The sequence below is a fragment of the Mercenaria mercenaria genome, chromosome 2 (assembly GCF_021730395.1).
Source record: "Mercenaria mercenaria strain notata chromosome 2, MADL_Memer_1, whole genome shotgun sequence".
Lineage (NCBI taxonomy): Eukaryota > Metazoa > Mollusca > Bivalvia > Venerida > Veneridae > Mercenaria > Mercenaria mercenaria.
In genome coordinates, this window is record NC_069362.1 from 87553907 (window position 1) to 87568858 (window position 14952).

General features: G+C 34.2%; 1 protein-coding gene across 1 annotated transcript in view; it reads right to left on the reverse strand.

Annotated features, from left to right (window-relative positions):
• Positions 1–8619: 8619 nt before the first annotated feature.
• The window catches only part of LOC123564518 (CD109 antigen-like), a 28376-nt gene continuing 22043 nt past the window's right edge, over positions 8620–14952 (reverse strand). Inside the window, exons 25-35 of the mRNA XM_053527098.1 lie at positions 14762–14938; positions 14258–14496; positions 14006–14083; positions 13315–13489; positions 12752–12957; positions 12302–12451; positions 11999–12061; positions 11697–11806; positions 11266–11413; positions 10949–11051; positions 8620–10494 (exon numbers count right to left, since the gene is read on the reverse strand). Of these exons, the coding sequence (XP_053383073.1) occupies positions 10394–10494; positions 10949–11051; positions 11266–11413; positions 11697–11806; positions 11999–12061; positions 12302–12451; positions 12752–12957; positions 13315–13489; positions 14006–14083; positions 14258–14496; positions 14762–14938 (1550 nt within the window). The 3' untranslated portion in view covers positions 8620–10393. The remainder of the gene's footprint in view (positions 10495–10948; positions 11052–11265; positions 11414–11696; positions 11807–11998; positions 12062–12301; positions 12452–12751; positions 12958–13314; positions 13490–14005; positions 14084–14257; positions 14497–14761; positions 14939–14952) is intronic.

Genomic DNA, 14952 nt, shown 5'->3' on the forward strand with positions numbered 1-14952 from the left:
AAATATTTCGTTGTTATAAAGTAGTAAGACAACGATGACGCTTTTCATATGTTGTGTATTTCTTCTTTTTAATCAATTTGATTCAAATGTCATTGCAGTTTCATAGATACGCGTGAATCATTCACTTTTGATAACAACATTTAAACGGATTGGAGGAAAAGCAGATCCATCAGTCATTCATATCTTTTTCAAATGTTTGAACTAAAAATCTTTTTGACAATCAATTACGGTCATTTTCTGTGAGAGTAACACATAAATTTAGCAATGCATTTCATTGTAATCAATAAAGGTTCAAGAAACATGCATGGTACACAATTTGGCAATTACTGACATTTCAATGGGACAGGTAAATGATTGAAGTTTTCTGTTTGTTTGTTTGTTTGTTTGTTTGTTTGTTTGTGTTTGTTTGATTGAAGTTTATGTTAACTCTTGACGCATGGAATTTCATAGGGAAAATTTTCAGATGATACCTTCGAATTATTGAAAACCAAACGCGTAATTCTGACAATTTTTGTAAAATAATGTTTCAGTATGAAAGGCCTTCGTAGTCAAGTAGTTAAATTCGCAGGCATCGAAATCATTTGCCTTTTCTTGTTTTGAGGAAGTTCTATAGTTGTTTTATAGGCTGTACAGTTGTAAATAATTTTCCATATTTCTATATAAAATTAACAATATTCTGAGAGCTGTAACACATCTTAAATGACCTATAAACCACTAAAAAATTACCAAGAAAAGTAGGGGTCATGTATCTTCTAAGAGAGAGTTTTTTTTCTGACAGGTCAACACTATGGAATATCTTCCAAACTGACAGCTTAAATGCGAGTATGAACACATGAGTAACAAGGTTTGTTTACATTTCTATAAATGCAAAATGATCTCCTTGAAAATGCTACCAAAATGTTAAATATAGGTCCACAATGTAATAAAAACAGGAACTGATTTAAATAAAATTGAAAATGCCACTCTAACTGGGGGAAAATGAGGATTTTTTCCTTCATTCGACATCCGCCATTATCCGGCTAGCCCGGAAGAGCTGCTTGATTACCTATTTTGTACAATTATTCCTTTAAAAAAGGGGCTTTCTGTAATAGTGTCAGTTTCATATATATGGTAACACTAGCTTATTTGCATGAAAAGTGTCAAGTTTCAGCTTGATAATAACATTTTTCAAGGTTATATGGCATTTTCAGTAAATCGTTTAACTGTGAGAATTTTCCACGAACATACTTTACTTGTCGCAACATAACTTTTAACCATTTCTCCCAGTTGGAGCTTATTTTTACCCTATTGTTCTATTTTGTACTCAAATATGCGAGCAAATAACATATAAACACTGTAAAATATACAAACTCTCTACTCTAATGGCTATGAATGGGAAATATTTAGGCTCTGATTATGCATTTTCTCAGAAGAATACACCAAAAACAGTGAAAATGTGATTTTCTTGGATTTTTCACATTTTTTGCAGCAATGTTCGATTAATGGATCATTTTCTTTCAAAATCTAATCAAAATAGCCCATTTATACCCATATCTGGACATTTTTCAATTTTTGTCAATGTCGATGTTATAGGCTATGCAGTAGTAAATATATTTGCTATTATGTTCTATATAAAATTAACAATCTTCTGAGAGCTGTATCACATAGCCAGGCCCATTTTAAAAAAAGAATTACTAACCTTATGTTCTTAAATGACCTATAAACCACCAAAACACACCAAGAAAAGTAGGGGTCATGTATCTTCTATGAGAGATTTTTGTCTGACAGGTCAACACTTAATATAGAATATCTTCCAAACTGACAGCTAAAGTGTGGGTATGAACTATATATATAATGTTATTTTTGTTTGCTTTCTTGTATAATACATGTATGATATGTTTTAGTGCCAAGTGTAGACTGCATTTCATTTAGCTCTCGCTGATTTAATTATTTGAGCCGTGCCATGAGAAAACCAACAAAGTGGCTTTGCGACCAGCATGGATCCAGACCAGCATGCGCATCCGCGCAGTCTGGTCAGGATCCCTGCTGTTCGCTAACAGTATCTCTAATTACAATAGGCTTTGAAAGCGAACAGCATGGATCCTGACCAGACTGCGCGGATGCGCAGGCTGGTCTGGATCCATGCCGGTCGCAAAGCAACTATGTTGGTTTTCTCATGGCACGGCTCATTTCTTTAGAATTACTACACCTATATATGAAGTAAAACATGACACTCATTTTAAATTACATATGTAATATTGACAAAACAAAACGGCGGAAAGATCCTTCTTTCTATAGATACACCTTTATTCCTCCCCAACTCAATTTAGAGTGGAGTAACTATGCATCTAAAACAAGTACTGATATGTCAAAATTTGGTAATATCATAGTGCAGTACTCCTCAACACGAAACTCGTTTTGAACGTATATATGTTCTAAGTTTGTTACCACCTAAACTCGAATGTCATTGGACAGTATTGATACTATTACACAACTCTCTTACATGACTCTTAATCATACCTTCCTCAGTATATCTGGATACTTGTGCAGTAAAATCAAAATGCTGCGTTAACCTAAAATGGATTAGATGTTTTTTTTTTGTAAAAAGTAGACCAGTTCTTACAGTTCACAGTTTTAGTGTTTGCCCAGAGTGCTAAACGCTTATTTATTCGTGACGAGTTGGTAGTTGAATGTCGGTTCCTGTAGTTAGTTACCGTTTTCCACTGGCATATAGTTGCCGGAATCCATCCCATATCACTAGAGACTCAAAGGTTAGGGGTGTATCATCCTACTCCAAGAAAAACCGTATAGCTCTGTTTCGGACTGCCGTGATATAGGAGAAAGATCTAGGTCCCCATACTGCTACCCCATAGGCGATGACAGACAAAACCACTGAATCAAAGCCATTACTTAAAGCGATTAATACTATCATATGCCTTTCTGAAATCTATGAATGCATTGTATGTAGACAATTTACATTTTAACAAATTTCTATAATACTAGTTTGTGAGACTATTTGATATATAGTTCCTCTTTTCTTTCTACATATATTCTGATCTTCTACCATCTACATATACTTTCAATCTATCATTTAGTATTCCACACTAACCGAAGCGAGGGCAATGACTCGATAAGATTTGGGATCTTTAAATATAATGCAGAAGACTTAGGGATAGGATTGATAATACATTTGCCACATAAAGAGGGCACTACACCATTATTAAAACATAAATCGACCAATACGTGTAAAAAGTAAATAACGTAAAACCTCAGACGAAATGTCATCTATGCCACAAGCGTACCACCTTTGGCTTTCCATATTGCCCACATTAATAAACTCGCTAAAAGGTAGAGCGTCATCAGACGCAATATCATTAATATTATCAAAAATAGATCCCTATATATTATCCTAATTTTTCAAAAGAAAACTGAAGTCATATATCCATTGATTTAACATATTTGAGATGCGTGATGATATATTTCCTTTATCCAAGACTGCTTCTTCTAGACTTTTTCTTTGTATGGCTAGCTTCTTTTCCTCCAATAGTTTTCCGAAAAAGTATCATGTTCACCGTATCATTCCTATAACAAATTACCCCGCATAGTACACCAATATATTCGCTTAGCTTTCTGTACTTCCTGGTCAAAAAAAAATGTTACTTATATTTACATAATCTACTTTAAGAACACATTTTTGCTTCTAATTGAACAGTTTAAACAATTTCTTTCAGCAATACATAGCTTAGACCACAGTTCAGTAAGTTCCAGACTCCACTCTATGCTTTCTATAGTTAGTAGACAAATTATTGGCGACAATTGTATGTGAAATACTAGTATACATATTGCTTTTAGCAATATCACACCACTCTTGATTGTCTGCATCAGTATTATTGCTAATGATAGCATTATTCTCTAGTCTAATAAATGATACTTTCGCAAAACCTGCGATATGATTTTAAAAATTAGGAATAATATACTGTAAAACGAATTATTATTTGTGTTGTTAAAACATGGTTGAAGAATTTTCATTGTTGAAATCATGGTGCAGTGTATAACAATGATTTGTTTAGGGTGTTAGAATTTTTACTTATATTTATAAATGTTTTAAAAATGTTCTATGCGTCTCTACTCTGTAATAATCATGCTTTTGGCAAGTACACGTTCTTCAGTCTTAAAAAGATCATTTTCCACTTTTAAGGGTTTTACAATCCTTGTTATATATATCCAATTTATCTTACAGATTTAATGTGTTTGTTCACATTGTCTTCAACTTCAACTTCAAAACACTTTTATTAATCAGAAATATATTATCTATTAAGACCAATACAGAAACATTGAGTTATACACGTTTCATTTCTTGTTATAACACGCATCACTATTTAAAGTCACTTCTTCATAATAATGGATTTTAATAGGGATGTTTTACTTTGTTATGTTATTCTATGTATTCGATTTAGATGTATGCTATCAATTCTGCGATATCATATTGTCTCTTATAACTCGGCAAAGAGTGGCATGTACTTTTGTATAGATAATTAAATGTTGTTTTAACTGTAACATATTTAAGTATTTGAGCTTCTTGATATTTGAAAGCATACCGGGAGAAAATCTCGACCAAAATATGGTATGTCAATAAAGGCTCCGTTTGAATAATTCGTAGTAGTGCCTGAATACATCACAATCATATTTCGGCCACGAAATGAAACATACAAATATTTCAAATTGTATACTTGGCAAATATCTTGGAGCTCAGCAACATGACACCAAACATTTTACCAAACTTTAATATGAATCTATTAAAATAGGAAGAAATGAGACGAAAATTCGTGTATGTAGTTTCAATTCAAGATCTGTCAAAAATAAGGCCATTTTCTGTGTGATTATTTAGTTTCAAATGGTTTGATAGCCCTCCCTTAGTCTTGGCAGGAAACTACCCTGGATGAAACGTGTTGGTGAACTTATACCAAATCGTTACCCAATTGATTAAACATGATGCACGTTACGGCAGCAACCGTTGAGGATGCGTTGCTCTATAAATGTGCCCTTGCTCTTCGTAATCTTGAATACCATCCGATCGGGATGCTACCAGATTTACCAGTGTTCTTAAGGCATGACGTATGCATAAATATGTAAAAGGACCTGGCCATTTCCGCGGTCATACCTTAGATGTTGCTGTAACCAGGAACACCAGCATATTAATATAATATTATATATAAAACATTGTCATTGTCATTGTCAATATCAGGTGTCGATGTCATGGATCCAGGTCTTTGTGACACTACTGGTAACATGTCAAGTGACCATTATGCAGTTAAGTTCAACGCTTGTGCCACAAAACCAGCTAAGTATTGAAGACGGAATGACGCTCTTTTGACGCAACAGGACATTTCCGCGTCCAATGCACTAATTGTATTTCCAAAAGGCACATCCGTGGATCAGCTAGTGGGTGTATTAACTAATGCTAATGCTTATGCATACTGATAGATAAACATGCTAGATACCCTTGATATAATAAAGAACTTCATGAGGTTTAATTGTGAAAACGCAAGCTTGAGAGGTTAAGGCCAAAACAATCGACCAACAGAGACTGCAGAGCCCGCTACACTAAAAAAGCTTCTCATTCAGGCCCGGACCGACTATTTCTCTAATAAGGTTAAGTCATGTGGCCATGACCATAGAGGCTTGTCTACGATAACCAAAAATCTGCTAGGAGGCAGACAAGATGTTGTCCGTCCTCCGAGTCATCGTCCAAGGAATCTGCAAAGAAATTAAGTTATTTTTCAATCAATAAAATTGAGTAATGTTAGGAACAAGTTAGGAATGACATTATTTCGTACAGCCATAGTTCAATAGATATGAATTGTACAGAGCATCAGGAAGTAGTGAACTGCCCAGTTGTTTTAGCTCCTTCAACGAAAGAAGATATAAAACAATTTATGCAAAAATCTCCAAACAAATCCTGTGAACATGATCCGTTATCAACATGGCTTTTAAAGAAATGTCTTAATGAACTCTTGCCGTTGGTTACAAACATTATAAACACATCGATGGAATAAGGTTATGCACCAAAGACGAATAAGAGTGCGAGAATACGCCCTGTCTATAGGAAAGCAGGTAATGAACCAAATATTCTAAAACAACTACAGGCATGTGTGGAATCTTCCGTTCATTTAAAAAATGGAAAATTGAGTAAATGCGAGTCTTGAGTGGCACTCGATTAAAATACTGCACGAGGGACTGGAATCCGCATATAGAAAGTTTCAGTCAACTGAGTCAGCTTACAGAATAACATTCTCAGATCTCTCGACCGATATTCTGTTACAGGCCTCCTGCTACTCGATCTGTCTGCAGCTTTCAACACGATTAACCATCAAACACTGTTACATCGCCTCGAGCATCGTCTCGCAGTCACAGATAAAGCACATGCATGGGTGTCGCAATATCTAAATTGTGTGAATTGAAGGTGATTTGTCAACATCTGTTGATGAAATGCAGTGTGCTCCATTATGTGCTTCATCATTTCTACACCTGTGACTCTCAATTATACCTGTCTTTTAAGCCAGTAAAAGCTGTGGCTAGAAGTGAAGCGTTGCGCCGTATTGTGGAATGTCTGTCTGAAATTGTGTTGAGGACATTGCAGCCGTCTCGGTGAAGTTCGTGGAATCAGCGATAAAATCAACAAAATGTGCAGTAGTAGACATAGTTTTATGAGTGATGCTACAAATTCCCTTGCCAATTGCCTGGTTACTTCAAGGTTATATTACTGTAATAACTTTTGAAGTGTCTTTTTAAGTGCTATTTCAAACAGCAGCCCACCCGCTTAGCTCAATAGGGAGAGCGCAGATCTACGGATCGCGGGGTGATGAGTTCGAGACCTGGGAAGGCGTATGTTCTCCGTGACGATTTGATAAAAGATATTGTGTCTCAAATCATTTGTCCTCCACCTCTGATTCATGTGGTGAAGTTGGCAGTTACTTGCGGAGAACAGGTTTGTACTGGTACAGAATCTAGGAACACAGGTTAGGTTAACTGTCCGCCTTTACATAACTGAAATACCGTTGAAAAACGGCGTTAAAACCAAAACAAACAAACTTGAGCAATTGCAAAATGTGCAGAACATGGCATCTTGCGTTATCACAAGGACGACCCGTCACAATCTTATCACACCGGAACTGAAGGAGCTACATTGGTTACCAATGAAATACAGGGCACAGTACAAATACTTTGACCCACATCTTTAAGGCTCTACACGTTATGTCCCTTGCCTATATAATGGATATGATAGAAGTGCATATACTGGTTACAACTTAAGATCACAAGACGCACTGTCACTGTTTTTGTCAAAGACTAAAACCGTAATTTATGGCAATCGGAGCTTTTTGTTAATTGCTCACAAGCTTTGAAACTTCCTAAACGTCAAGATTAGGGAGGCTGACACGCTGACTGCTTTCAAAAGCCTACTTAAAACCAATTTCTTTGTACAACATTTCCAAACCGACTGATACATGTTTCATAGCAAAGCATAATGCAGCATTTTATCCAAAATTTACTTACCTTTTTTAATATATGTATATGTTGTCTTGTAAGGTTAAATATAATTTCTTATATTCATATTCTGTTAATGTAAAAAGGCATTTTTGTTTCTTTTGAATTTGTAATTGTTTGCATTTTTAGAATGAACTCTGTTAAACACTTTTAAACGTGTACATATGCATGCAAAGAGTGCTGTATAGATGTTTGTTTTTATTTATTTTGTTGGGTTTAACGTCGCACCGACTTATGTGATTTATAATAATAGTTATGATAATAATTATAATGGGGCCTCCGTGGCCGAGTGGTTAAGGTAGTTGACTTCAAATCACTTGGCACATTATAATAATTTATTTTACAAACAAGGGTTATGCTGTCTTATTTTTGCATTCTTTAGTATTTTAAACTCTACGATTTGTGAAATTAGATGAAATCCTAAATGGCTTAGTAATATTACAGTTCGTGGGACAGTAATGCGTACAATGTATCCTCACACCCCCTCCTTCCTCTCCATTCCCAACACCCTTGATACATTTCCATAGGTACCAAAATATTCGGTAGGACCAAACGAGTGAGATTATGAAAATAACATATATAACTACATATGACATCACTGTTTTCATGGCAGCTAATCATTGTAGGAAATTAAAACCATAAAGACGATAAGTCAACCACACCTTAGTCAGTTTTGGTGATAAAATAATAGAAATATTACCAAAAACGGAGAGCTGAGACACAATTAATTCAATGTACTTTCTGTGTTAATAAACTTATATAGTTGCTAATATTACAATAGCTGGTAAATGCTGCAAAACTCTTGCAACACTTTGTACGTGTAAGAAAGGATTCGTCTTCACAATGATCTGTGCTGCCCCTGTTTTCAGAAAAAAAGAACTTGCAAAATATCAAAATTGTATTAAGGTAGGTATGCACATACCATAAAATTTTAATATATCTTGTCGATCTGAGTGTATAGTTCTTTTGAAATAAAAGCATTTGAGAACTACTAGATGAATCTCATGTGCCCGTAGGTAAAGTTGGTATGCTATATTGGCATAATTTATGGCGCTTTTTATGCCCCTAACTTGGACAGAAAACTCAACACACTGGTTATAAAATGGTCATGGAATAACCATGTTTATTCTGGAAATATGGCATAAATAGTTATTTATAAGCAATAATTGTAATACAAATGTATAAACAATATAAAGGAAATAATCTTATTCAAACAACGGATTATTAAAAGTTACGAAAGGTAACGAAATGTGGAAGGCTCGTTCGAAACGGCGCTTTATCAATTCAAGTAAACATTGGTTTCATAGTCTGAACTATACGCCTCACTATTATGAATAAAAAATATCTGCAATATCTCGGTTATTTTGCGTTGCCTATAAATCGCTAAGCATTCTTTTCTTATTCATTTGTATAGATTTAAAATTGTTATATGCCATTTCCCATCAATCGCTTTATGTTTATTTACAAATACTTCATCAAGTATAGATATAACAACAATTTGAAATATTCAGCAATTGATGTATTTACTTTCCTCAAAGAAACAAAATAGCGCAAATGTGCATTCCCAACCCCTTTTTCCAAACTATATGCCAAGATTTTTGGAGAACGATTGAATAAGGCAACGCTCAATGTTTCTTATTCTTAGATCGAAATATCTCAATTCTTTAGTTACACTTAGTTCAGGTAATATAGTTACAGACAAATATAAGAGTATATTCCATGGAAGAAGTGCGCACAGAAAACACAGCCATAGTCACACACATACCGGAACTGTAATGATGCTTGAAATAATCATCAAAAATACAGTTTGATTATATAAAACACTTATATATAATGGGGTTGGGGTAAAAAGGGGGAGGGGGAATGCTAAGTAAAAGTAAAAAAGGGGGACATAAAAGAGGAAGATGTTATAAAAAAACAATATACTTCTACCGTCAAGGAAATGTTCATTATCCCTGAAATTAACAGCACGATCTAATAGCAAGTAAAAATATACTCCATATATCATACTCAATATAGTGGTTATGATCAACAATCACTGGACCAGGTTTCCAAGGTTTCCATGACTAAGCGCATTTCCCTGATTACATATATCCATTCCGGAATATAATTCTTTTTTAATCTTGTTTTGTAACCCAGTGCAGAGCAAGCGGGGACGCTGAAATAGTAGTTTTCCCCTTTTTGTCGACGTCCTTCCTATTATATTATCTCGATGGAACAAACATGGTAATGGTTCCAGCTTAGGACCATACAGTTATGTACCTGTCCGAGCTGGATTTTTTTCATTGTTGTGTTCCTTAGTTTTAACCCTTTTTTAGCTTTTTAGATAACACCTTGAATAAAATGTCATACATTAGACTCTCTTTGTTCAAGCGACTTTGCATGGAAATTGAGGGAAAATATACAGGGCAATGTAATATGTGTGTGCAGTTTGATTGTGCAAATAAACAATACAGTTTCATTTAACATAATGATTGAGATAAATACATACACATAATCTATTGTTTAATAACAATACCAAATCATATACAAATAATTGCATGGATTGGATTTCAAAACGCATTAACTAAAAAAGCATAAAAATAAGAATGACGAGAGTTTTTAAAAGAAAAGCTAAACACATGAAAAAAGTAGTTTTGCTTTGTAAGGTTTAGAATGTAGCTTTAAAACTCATCGTGGTGGTGATAATAACTTGTAACTGTATAACTGTTTAATTTTGTAGCCTAGCAAAGGATGTAGGTATGATGTATATAACAGATACAAAGAAAAATGCGCATAACATTAAATCAGCCTTGTAAATATACAAGTAACAGCTACTGCATCAAAGAGTACGAAACATAAAAAAATCTTATTGTTTCCTCAGTAGCCTTTAAGGTGTTGCAGCACAGAAGCTACAGTCTTTCATGCAAATTTCACAGATCTCGGATTTTCGGATAACTTCTGGTACGTAAAATTCTGTCACTTGTTTCGCTGAAAGGTAAATATTTTTGTTTCAAATAAATATTCAACAAGCTCTTAGGAAAATTTATCCATAGAAATTGATATTGTATGTTATTAGGAAAAGTACATAACATAACAGTTTGTGTACTATGGTCAAAAGTAGTTTTTAGAAGAATTGTACAGTGATTTTCCTTTAATTGAGAATTTGTCAAGTTCAAAATATATGCTGTTACTGAAGGAATGTTCTTTTATCGTGTGGCGAGCATTTCAAAACTATCAGCTTCAAAAACACTAATGTTCAGATTTTAAGATGATAAAACTGAGTACGTAGTCTAAAAGTAACATTGCCAATGGTCAATTACAAAAAAAAAATGTACTAAATCATCCAGCCATGTACTGGTGTACTGAAACTATTCTCGAAACAATAGGTTTCTTCGCCCAAGACCCTAGAATACTCTAGTGTTTGGACGAAAAATTAACTTACTCGGTTCGTAGTAATCAAAAATGCGCACTGCCACTGGCTGGGCACCAGCCACAAGCCCGGTTCTGTGCATTGTTACTGTAACGCAAGTACCTTGTACATCAATCTACAAAAGTTAACAAATTATTGTTATGTACCTTTTACCTTTTCGCAGCTACATAGTGTAAGGTAAAAGTTAAGGTATTATGTTATTCATGACATAATTACATTAACCAATTTATATATATTTGGTATGTTAATCTACCTATATAATTCACATGTTTCATAGAGACAACGGAAATTAATGTATTATTAAAACGCATATAAAATGTTTGTTATACCTCATCAAAATACAAAACTAATTTTCGCATTTCGATTTCCACTCTTTTATGGTCAGGTTTGGAATAAACGCTAACTATATCGCCAATGAATCCTGAAGGACTTCCGATTTCCATCACCGCCATTGAGCTCGAACCTTCATCAAGCCACCTGACAGATACCAAATATGTGGTAACGTATCGATTCTACATAATTATAAATGTTAATAACACAGATGTGACATTGAAATACTGGTTAATAGAAAAGACAGAAAATATAGGACGAAACGATTATGAACATGTTACAAGTGTCCAAATGTATCTTTAATTACATTACAAAAACAGAAGAAAAGTAGGTAAGGTAATAACGCCCTCATTTTCATTTCTGATATGTATTTGTCATGAATCTGCAGGGTAATTCAAAATTCCTATGAAGACATTTAAATACGAAATACCTTGCACAAGCCATCACTTCAAAGTCGTTTGCAGTTTCTCTTGGTAGTGAAACGGTTAATTGGAAACTTTGTTTTTGGTCGTCATTTTCAATGTTATATGATACCTCAATCTGAAATGATAAAAAAGAAATGTTGATATCTTATGGCTACTAAATTCATGACAGAGAGATGTTTCATTAAAGGGTCAAAATGCAATACTCTGAAATTGCTAATGTGTTGTGTGGAATAAGTATGAAGTTATCTATTTCATATCGTTATTATAAACACTATAGTAAATGCAAAACCAAATGAGATATAATTACCTGAACAAGTGCCATTCCTGTACCGGTCGCGGTAATTGTAACAGCACCAATATCACGTGGAAGCTGCCACCAAAAACAGAAAATTGTATATCACTCTCACGAAACTACATAACTATAACATCAAAATACAAACAAAGTAATTTGTAATTTTCGTATCTAAAACTATGTAATATTTTTCAACAAGAAAAATACAGAACCGATCTGAATGAGTATTTGAGTATTTTCACGATTTAGCATTTACTGAAATTGTTAATTTAAAATATACGAAAAGGCATCTATGCAGTGCTACATTATTTTACTTACATCCCTGGATTGCAGGACTTGTGCATTTGTATTGTGTATGAGAAGTGTGTCAGAAAATCCAGTTCCTTGTATATTTATGGTTATATCATGGAGGGGCGAATATATAAGTGCCGCCATCTCTGCAAGACCTTGTAATGCAATAATTGTGTCCTGGAAGATGCAAAAAGAAACATGTTCATATGGACAATTTTAGGCAACCATTTACATTTTTTTAATTCATTACTAGCTCGAATTCGTTTCATTTGTAGTATCCTTACATTTTTATGTTTTGTTTCATTCTTTGTGAAATATATCAACTTTTATTTAAAACCTTTCTCACTGTGCAGTCGAAAGACAAATAAAAATTTGAAAAACGTGGCATTTATATTGGTTTTTTTTTCAAAGTAGTGGAAAAACTGTTTTTCTAGTTAAGAATGATATAATTTGGCTGCAAAAGGTGAGAGTATTTACCTGTGTAGAGGAGAAACCTCCATCAGGATTTCTTTGTTCAGTGACCCATTTTAGAACCTGAACACCATCTTTGCGGTCCTTCTTGTTGGCCAATGTCAGGAGGGCGTAAGATGTCAACTCGATATCTACAGCTACACCGTTTCTCTTTTCCCATGGTTTCACATTTGTTTTGACTTTGTCAACTTTCTGCCAGAATTTGGTCCCAGCTGTAGTAGTAAATAGTATTATGTCAGTTGTTCTGATGAATTGTATAATAATATTTTACAAACAGCTTCAGATTGCATCAGTTTGGAATCTATACTATTTAAATACATCAAAACTTTAAAAAAAAACAGGACTTTATGCAATTGATATCAGTTGCTGTGTAGTAATACATCCAGCTTATAATAGATTGTTAATTGTTAGTGCGGCTGTGTAGGTACGGTGTAGCATGGAAAGTCATGTGACATATTGTATGATAGCAAATTAAATAACTACTAGGAATCAGAAGCGGTATCGATATTGTAGCATTTAGCTTCAAAAATGTCTTAAGTTTATTTTCCTGTTTAACTAACTTCGGATACCTTCTGATTTTGCGTTCGCATCCAATTTCCTCCAAACCACATCAGCCTGTGGACTTCTAGCTAACTGCAGAGCATATCCTACAATTGCTAGGTCATAGATATCAGCCAGTGTCGGTACTTCTCCTTCCAGATAGGACAATGCTTTGGCTTCGGCTGTTGATATCTTGTCAGCAACCTTGAATTTTTATATATGTATAAGTAGGCAGAATTTCCACATACCAATCGCTACCACAATATACCAGAAGAGATACGGCAAAGCGACTAGCAGTACAAACGAGCTTGCATATTCCGCTACATGTCCACTTACCCAGTAAGATAAGTTTCAAGACACTTTCATATACACGCCGGAATTGTACTACGCATTCGTGCTGCCTCAACATTTGATTATATATATGCAAATATATAACATATGATTGTTGTATCCTTAATTCAGGAATATTTAATTATTCAGTTAAGTGCTCATTTGAATCACCTTAATTATGAATTGATTAAGAACCGTATATTTAGGATAAAAATATAGTCTTTTTTCTGTGTATTGCATAATTAGATTGGACAAAATATTTCTGCAAAATGATGAATAATATCAATGTCTTTAATTTTACTGTATGATCATCAGTTTGAACTGAATTTAAGAGAAAAACCAGTAGAATTAATTCATTTGACTTAAATTTCATTCAGCTTGATCACTTACCCCTTTCACAACCCTTGCCTCAAGAAGAGATATTAGTACATATGCCGTACGAGATGTCTTTCCAGAAGTTGATCCTCCCTAAATTGTAAAATAAAACAGTTCTCAAATTTAAGGCAACACACCTGCATTTATTAATTGAGATATAATTTGCTAATTTGTATAATTATTTTACAACTAGGGTTAAAATGATAAGCAGTTCAGTTGTGTAAATTGTGGGTCAATCAAAACATTCAGTTAATTTCTAAAATGTACCTGCATAGCCTTATGTAATACACGCCCAGGCTCGTCAAATGTCCCATTTGCATTTTGTTGCTTTAGTAGAAAGTCTACAGCCTTGTTGATAACAGCATCATCCACAAAAATATATGGTTTAGCTTGAACGAAAGATTTCAACACGAAAGCTGTCAACCAAGTACTACCAGATTTATCTCTTTTTCCAAATGCACTGAACGAACCGTCTGAATGAGCGTACGTTAACTCCCTTTGATAACCTGCAATAATAATACAATGAAAGTGTTAATATTTCTAACACAACATATTTGCAAATAGACTTTGCATTGTTTTAAGGAGACAAAATATATAGAGTTTTAAGAATCAGTATTTTAGTATATACTGGCCGCGTCGAAATATCTCAGTGTCATGTTCTTTCAAAGCCGCCGGCCAATATATTATAGTAACGGGCAAATCGTCGCTTGCAATTTAGGGTCTACAGCGGGTGATTTATCATTTGAGCTTATTACTGTTCGAATTATTTACCTGTTTCCATATAGTCTTTAGCCATCTTTAGAATATTTTCATCTAGACTGTTTGTGGCCTCTAGATATTTTACAATGAAAATATTTGGTGCAAACTTCAGCATATTTTGTTCACCACACCCTGTCGGAAGCTTCAACAACTTGTCTAAACCATTGATGCTTGGACCCATCAAATCACCTTGAAACAAAATA